This window comes from Amphibalanus amphitrite, unplaced genomic scaffold, assembly GCF_019059575.1.
Source record: "Amphibalanus amphitrite isolate SeventyFive unplaced genomic scaffold, NRLGWU_Aamphi_draft 000693F_arrow, whole genome shotgun sequence".
In the NCBI taxonomy this organism is placed as follows: domain Eukaryota; kingdom Metazoa; phylum Arthropoda; class Thecostraca; order Balanomorpha; family Balanidae; genus Amphibalanus; species Amphibalanus amphitrite.
This window is the reverse complement of record NW_024882187.1, coordinates 295,240-303,110: the sequence shown is the minus strand read 5'-3', so window position 1 is coordinate 303,110 and position 7,871 is coordinate 295,240. Positions and strand designations below refer to the sequence as shown.

At 51.4% G+C, this 7,871-nt stretch overlaps 1 protein-coding gene across 1 annotated transcript; it reads right to left on the bottom strand.

The window, feature by feature from the left end:
* Nucleotides 1–1,280: 1,280 nt before the first annotated feature.
* LOC122364712 (olfactory receptor 473-like) lies at nucleotides 1,281–3,249 on the bottom strand. Its single transcript, XM_043335367.1, has 3 exons — nucleotides 2,569–3,249; nucleotides 1,723–2,020; nucleotides 1,281–1,327 (listed from the first exon to the last, which is right to left on the bottom strand). Exons 1-3 carry the CDS (start codon nucleotides 3,247–3,249, stop codon nucleotides 1,281–1,283), a joined length of 1,026 nt encoding a protein of 341 aa, XP_043191302.1.
* Between the last annotated feature and the right edge of the window lie 4,622 nt (nucleotides 3,250–7,871).

The following is a 7,871-nucleotide window of genomic DNA, read 5'->3' as shown; positions in this document are numbered from 1 at the left end:
TGAGCTTCGATTACACTGAAACACCGGAACACAAATCAGAAGACGCTTACCTTCGTGCGGTCAATAGGAAATAACGGATTTTTACACTTCACATTTCATACTTTCGCCGCCAGATGGGGTGGCGGTGTTTCCCACAGTGGCGGTGTTACCCCCGCTTCCCCTACATGTTTTAGGGTCTATTTTACATAACAAATCCGAATATGTGGGTCAGGCAGCCTTTGGGGCCAGCTTATGCTATGTTCTGGTGAAGGTCAGGTCAAGGTCAGGTCAAATTAGGTGAGATTTTAAAGTTGCTATTTTTGCATAAAATGGGTAGGTATCGATTCGATGCAGCTCGTCACAGGGAGTCTAATGGTGGTCTTTGTTTTGCGCTACGTAGTCTAGAATTGCCAAAAAATGAGTTTGAAAATTTGACGTCATCAATTTTGAACAGTGTGTTTGCTATAACAATTGGCCAAAAAAAGAGGTAGGTACCTACCAGTCTAAAATTAGGTATGTAGACAGAAGGTGGAAGGGACTATCATATATGTTCCGGTTGTTTCGAAATTCGGAAAAAAAATTGGGATTTTTTGTTATTATATAAAAGATATATATATTTTTTTACTTTTGGGGGTCAAAATCCAAAACATGTCAAAAATCCGAGATAGCAGTGAGATAGCCCTGTTAGCTCTACACCTTTTATGTCTTGAACATTTTTATGTATCTTTAAAGCTGTAGGCCTGACAGCTCTTCCCGCGAAATCATTTTTTGGGTCGAAAATGACAGAACATGACGTCATTTTGACGTCATTTGCGGCCAACCTATCATAGCCTCCGATTTTTTGTCACAATGTGTAAAATTGACACCCGGAGTCTTTCTGAAAGTTTGGTGACGATAGATGCAGTCGTTTAGGGGATATTGACTAGAGATGTCAATCGGATATCAACTTTTTGGTATACCGATGATACCGAACCGATACCAACTTGGTATTTGGTATTTCAAGGCTAATGCATTTGGTATTTTGTTGGTATCGTGAATCGTCGCTAATGTAAAAGAGGCTGTGAATTCGGTAAAAAGTTGGTAGGTATTTCCCTCAGTTTCTGAAATTGGTTTGGTTTTGGTATTTTCCTATGGTTATTGTTGGTAGGTATTTGGTTTGATATCGGTATCACGATTTTCTGTAACTGACATCACTAATATTGACGGAAAAGACAGGGGGGCCATTTCGCCCCCCCCCCCCACGGGACGCGGGTTAAGCTGCTCCAAAAACAGCTTCTTGGATAATAGCGAATACTGACCGTTCAGCCCGTAACGGGAAGTGTGAGCTTTGAAGAAGGATGTGTGCCTCCTGATGGTAGATCAGAGGTCCGAAGGGTTAGATCGACTCATAGGGAGCCCGGCTGACAGGGAGTCTGACTCAGAGGGAGCCCGGCTGACAGGGAGTCTGACTCAAAGGGACTCTGACTCAGAGGGAGTCTGACTCAGAGGAGTCTGACTCACAGGGAGCCTGACTCAGAGGGGCCGGCTCACAGGGAAGGTCACAGTGTGGACGGCCAGCTCGCAGGGAGCCCGGCTCACAGGGAACGAGAAGACCTCACACAGCTCACAGGGAGGGCAGCGGGTGGCCGACCCAGCCGGCGCGCGCGGCGGCGCAGGGCGGCGGCGGCGGCGGCGGCGGCGGCGCGCTGGCCGCCGTCGGCACCACCCAGACGCCGATGACGCCGCCGGCGCCGGCGCCGGCGCTGGCCGCCCGCTCGGCCGGCGAGACGCGCGTCTGCCGGCGCACGTGCAGGTGCACCACGCCCTCCGTGTCGCCGTCGTCGTCCCGGCCGAGCGCGCCACCCTGCTGGTCGTCGTCGAGCTCCTCGGCGCCGCAGCCGAACAACAGCGCGTAGCGGCGCCGCAGCTTGGCGTTGTAGTAGCCGAAGAACCAGCCGTCCATGGCGAAGGCGATCAGGACGAGCACCGAGGCGACGGCGATGAGCGCGGGCGGCTGCTGCTTCCACAGCAGCTCCAGCAGCAGCACCACGTTGGCCGGCGTCTGCGCGCGCACCACGGAGAGGGGGTCAGTGGGGGGGGGGGGGCGTCTGCGGCCGCACGGCGGGCACAGGGTCAGTGCAGGGATACAGGGTCAGTGGGAGCACAGGTGAGAGGAGCCTGGGACCCGGAGCAGCTTCCCCTGGGCTTCTGCTAGAGTTTCACAATGTCCAGATCACTCTAGAGTCTAGAACATATGAATGTCTGTAATGGAGTCTTAAAATATGCTGCGGTATATTACCTACTAGCAAAGGTTTTCCATGCCCCCTCCCCCTCCCCCATTCCCTGCTATGCCGATGATGATAAATGAATATTTTGTGGTATTTATGGGCCAGTAATGTGGTCAAAGTTGATGCGAGTTTTGAACTGCATAAGCTCTTGAACTGCGAGTAGGTCGCTCGCCAGTTTGCTACATTGGCAGTCAACTGCTGCCGCACAGGTCGTCTAGTCCCGGTGAGGGGCGTTTTACAGTGAGACAGCGCCAGGCTCAGGGTGAGCCTGGTCCGCCGGTGACCCCGCTCGGAGTGACCCCCGGCCGGAGTCGGTGCCCACCTGGAACAGGATGTAGACGACGGTGACGCGCAGCACGCCCCAGTAGGCGCTGACGTCCTCGCGGCTCTCGCGGCCCACCTGACGGCGCTGCTGGCGGATGTCTGCCTGGTGACGCAGTGCCACGCGGCTGATGACCAGGTTCACCGCCACGATCGCCGCGCACAGCGCGAAAATCGTGCCAGAGAAGGCCAGCTTCAGCCGCGACGGCATCACCTCCAGGAAGCGGCAGCGCAGCGGCGCCGGGCCCAGCGTGGCCAGCAGCGCGGCGCCCGTCAGCAGCCACATGGCGCCGGCGACCGCCCAGGGCGCCAGCAGCAGCAGCCAGAGCCGGCGCGGGGTCAGCAGCGCGCTGTAGCGCAGGCCGTGCACCACTGCCACGTACCGCTCCACCGAGACCACCAGCATGGCCACCGAGCCGCCGGTGCCGACGCTCAGGTTGTGGCACAGGAAGGCGGCGCAGAGGTGCGGCTCCATCTGGGCGCCGGCCATGTTGACGGTGCCCAGCACGCCGCCCCAGAGCAGGAACCAGGCCTCACACAGCGCCAGGTTGGTGATGGTGCGGAACATGGGCTGGCCGCGCAGCCGCCGAGACGTCACGATGGCCAGGATGGGCACGCTGGAGCTGGCGGCGCCCAGGTAGCCGATCAGGATGGTGCCCACGGGAACCACCTTGGACGTCATCGCGCCGCGGGAGCAGAGGACGGGGGACAGGGAGCAGAGGACGGGGGACAGGGAGCAGAGGACGGGGGACAGGGAGCAGAGGACGGGGAGGCGGGACAGACGGGGGACAGGGGACGGCGCGTCAGCTCGAGGGACAGAGCCAGCAGGGAGCGGACGTCGTCTTTCCTCAGTCGGCCGACGGCGGACGGCAGGAGGCTGCAGGAGTCGTGAACCGCGCTGAGCTCCTGTGGGTAGAGACACCCGACCTCAGGTAATAATGCGGCGGAAAGATATGAGACCTAGCTGCATGAAAGAAATGCAATTACAAGATGCGGGCAATTTTTAGCTCTCACCTGTAGTTTCCTTAGACAGTTTTCCGGGGCTATCAGACGCCGTTTGAATTTTGACAATCGGCCCAGGCGTTTCGGAGTTAGGAGGGGGGCTATGAATAGCCCCCCAGTAGGGCGCGTTATAAAGGCAGACGCACGGGGGGGGAGTACGACCCCCTCCCCGTTTCACAATCGTCCCTAATGGAACCAGAGCCTCGCGGAAAAAAAGAAATTGTGCTCCGTTACAAGACGCACCGATAGGTACCTGAGTTTAAGGTCTTAAGTCAACCGGTGACCTCTGAAGTCAGGTCAAGCGGCCCAAGGTACGTTTTTTTTTTTTTTGGTAAATAACTTCGCCGAAAATGGCCGCAGAGCCACGATTTTAGCATTAACGTTTTTGTATAGCTCAGGCCGAATAGTATACTTTTTGTCCGGGTGGAGCCAACTTATGTGTTGATCTCGGGTCAAGGTCAGGTCAGAGCCCGCCAGGTTACGATGTTGGTCGAAGGAGGTCATGTTGCATATCTTCCGATTCGGCAGGTCTTCCCGAGTCCATTGGTGGCTTTCTGAACTCGCTAGCTCCATTCGATCGGGAGTTATTGACGAAAAATCCTATGACCCTAGTGACGTCATAAAACACGTCAGAAGGGTCAACAATGCAGAAGTGAAGCATCGCACTTTGCAAGGAGTGCGTGAAATGACGATTTCGATTTTCGGGTGCTTTAGATAATTATAGATCACTCGTCGCCAAAATAACAGCTTCCATTTCCGTTTCCCAATTGACTTCCATTGACCCAATTGACCTAATGGTGAGGTCACGTGACCGACCTGACCTCATGTAACCTTAAGAAAAATCCGAGATATACAAGATGTGAGAGCTCTGGAGGATACTAGGTCCTGTAAGTTTCATCTCTTTGTGAAGTACAGCCCATTGCTAAAGTAATGTGCGGTTTTACTCTCAACGTATGGCTTTGACTAGCGATTTTGCAAAGTGATCGAAAGGAAGACGTCTATAGATAAAGTTGCAGCTGCAAGGGTGACGATACATGTAAGCAACATTCAAAGTTTCATTGTAGTCTGGCTAATCGTTCCGTTGCGACATTTTAGGACCGTGCAGAGGCTCGCTTATGACGTCATAGGTCAGTGACCCGACCTAACCTGAAAGTTCGGTTGGTGTCATAAGACCCAGCTTGAATAAAAGGTCAGGTATTTTAACTTTCACCTCTCTACAGGGCTGGTAAAAAAGCAAATTGCGTCCCCGACCAAAAAATGAGAGCGAAAAATGACCCCGACCTTTTTACGATTCATGTATGCAGGCTGCATGCAACTACGATGCGCGTTTACATAGGTTTCATTTCTATATTATTTTTTTACGAGCAGTCATATGTACTAAATTGCTTATCAGACTCGCGCTTCGAAATTTCCAGTTTGTTAATTAAATGTCACGGCATCACTCGTTCAGCGGGTAGCGTAACAGACGAAGAACCCGGAAAGGGTAGGGGGCGCTACGATCATCGAACAGATGCAATAGGTGTCGCTATTGTATCGGTAGCTCACAACGACGACGGCTAGAAACTATCGACCCCGCATGAATTTACCATGTCCAACCGGCCCGACCCCGGTTCCGAATCTAGTCGTTTGTCTAGTCGTATAGCTGGCTACAACTGGTCGTCAATCAACCCCGCTTGAAATAGCACAGCCGACAGCGGGGTCGGTGTCTAAGCGTCTGTTAGTATGTGTTTGATCATCTAGTTTGATCTAGTTTTCGTTAGCAACTGCCGACGGTAGTTTTGCTGTTAACAGAAGTGAGTTGTGGCTACTAATTGTTCATAACCATGTTGTAGGTATGTATTAGGTATAGGGGCTTTTTATGTCCTTGTTAAAGGGGATATACGTTGTGGATTCAATGATATCTTTTACTTGCGTTTAGTTTCTGCTTTATTTGAAAGTTATTTATTACTGAAGTTTACTAAATGTGGTAATTTTGAACCCGGGTACTTGAACTTTTACTGGTACTGTGTCCCCGACGACGTCAATAGGACATAACACTTTACCAGCCCTGCGGCTCTCTATATCTGGCGTGTTCCGAGCTATCGCAAAAAATCCAATGGAGAGTGGCCCCGCCCCCCTCGGGCGGCCCGCGCCAGTGTTGGGTCAATTCTCGGACACCATGTAGAGGCTTACTGCAAAAACTCTCAAGAGTCGAGTTTTCGGCTATAACTTATTTCTTTTTATGCGATGTCACATGATATACAATACCTACTAACAAACTATTAAACTGCATTATCGGATTTCCAAAAAGAAAATAATTTATGGAAAATTTAGGTACCTACACAGTAAACTCAAAAGTTAAATTTCGAAACTTCCTTCCATAACTGTTTGACATTTCGGAAAAAAACGTGCAATGGAGCACATACAGATGATGCCAGCATACATGATACCTACACAATAATGAGTGTGTTAACCAAATAAGACTAGGGGCTTGATGTGACTTAGGTATTTGGCGGCGGCCAGAGCCTAAAGAATAAAAATACCGAAATGTTGATAATTTTTGCTTTAGCCTGACCTGTGACGGCATTCTTGCCCTCGTTATCAATGAAACTAGGTTTAACGGGCTACCAAATGCCGCGTGAATTTTAGGTACAAAACGTATCAGTAGTTTCGGAGATAGGAGGGGGGAGGTGGCTCCGTAGAGTCACCCCAGTCACTCGCATTATGGAATATTCCCCAGTCATGCGCGACTTAATGACTATAATAACTGTAACTAACTTTAACCCTATTCCGGGCGGGCTCTGAAAGATTCGGTTTCGAGTGGGGCGTTTTCAGTCCCGTCCCCATCGTTGGAGAGACTGACGTAAAAGGTGATTGGTACTTCATCAAAATGCCTAAATTTTTACAAAAAAAATGGTTTGGAACCAAGTCAATATTGAACTCACCACAGGTCATCAAGAAGAAAATGTTCTGGAGCTTTTCGTTTCGGCATAAAACTATTGGACTAGGGAAAATTGAGACCAAGGGGTGTGTCATGTGTCGAAGGGCCACTGAGTAATGCCAAATTTGGCGCCGTTGCGTGCCGCCGTTTTTTTTTACGTTTTCTTGGAGAAATATTAGGGGGTTGCATCATTTAACCCTCGCCGGCCGAGAGGGGGGGGGGTGCCGCCCCCCCATAGGGTTTTTTCGCGATAGCTCCAAACACGCTGGCGATAGAGAGCTGAAACTTGGCATACCTGACCTTTGATCCAAGCCGCATCTTTTGACACCAACCGCACTTTTGGGTCAGGTCAGGTCACTGACCTATGACGTCATAAGTGAACCTCTGCACGGTCTTCAGATGTCGCAACTTCGCAACGCCCTCACTGCCAGAGGAGATGTCACAGGGAAATGAAACTTGCAGAATCTAGTATCCATTACGAGTCTCACAACTTGTATATCTCGGATTTTTCCTAAAGGTCATATGAGGTCAGGTCATTTTCGTGACCTCACCATTATAAGTCAATGGGGAAAAACGAAAACTGCTATTCTGGCGCCGGGAACGATCTCCAACTATCTCAAGCACACAGAATCGTGATTTGATGCACTCCTTGCAAGGTTAGATGCGTCACTTTTGCAATGTTGACCTTGCGTGACGTCATTTATGACGTCATCAAGGTCTTATTAGTTTTTCGTCAATAACTCTTGAACAAATTGAGCTAGCGAGTTGAGAAAGCCACCAATGGACTCAGGAAGACCTGCCGAATCGAATGATATGCGACATGACCTCTTTCGACCAACTTCGTGACCTGGGGGTGCTGACCTGACCTTGACCTGAGGTCAACAACCAAAGTTGACCTGACCCGGACAAAAAGTATATCATTCGACGCGCCTGAGCGAGGCGAACACGATGCTGCCAAAATCGCGGCTCTGCGGCCGTTTTTTGCGAAGTTATTCACCAAAAACTGAACCGTACCCTGGGGCACTTGACCTGACCTCAGAGGTCACCGGTTGACCTAGGACCTTAAAATTGGGTACCAATCTCTGCGTCTCGTAACGGCGCACACGCTCGTTTTTTCCGCGACGCGCTAGCTCCACCAGGGGCGAAACGGCGAGTGGGGGTCGTACCCGCCCCCCCCCTCGCCCCGTTGGGGGGCCATTTTGGCCCCCCCCCCCTGTGGTTTTTCCTGAATAGCAAGAAAACGGCGGCGCGCAGCGCCGCCAAATTTTCAGTACCTTCCCGGGCATCAATTTGACACCTTCACACCAAATTTCAAGTCTTAGGTCACCTTAGGTCAGGAGTTATTGAGGTCAAACTGAGGTCATGTTCGAGCAAAAATGACC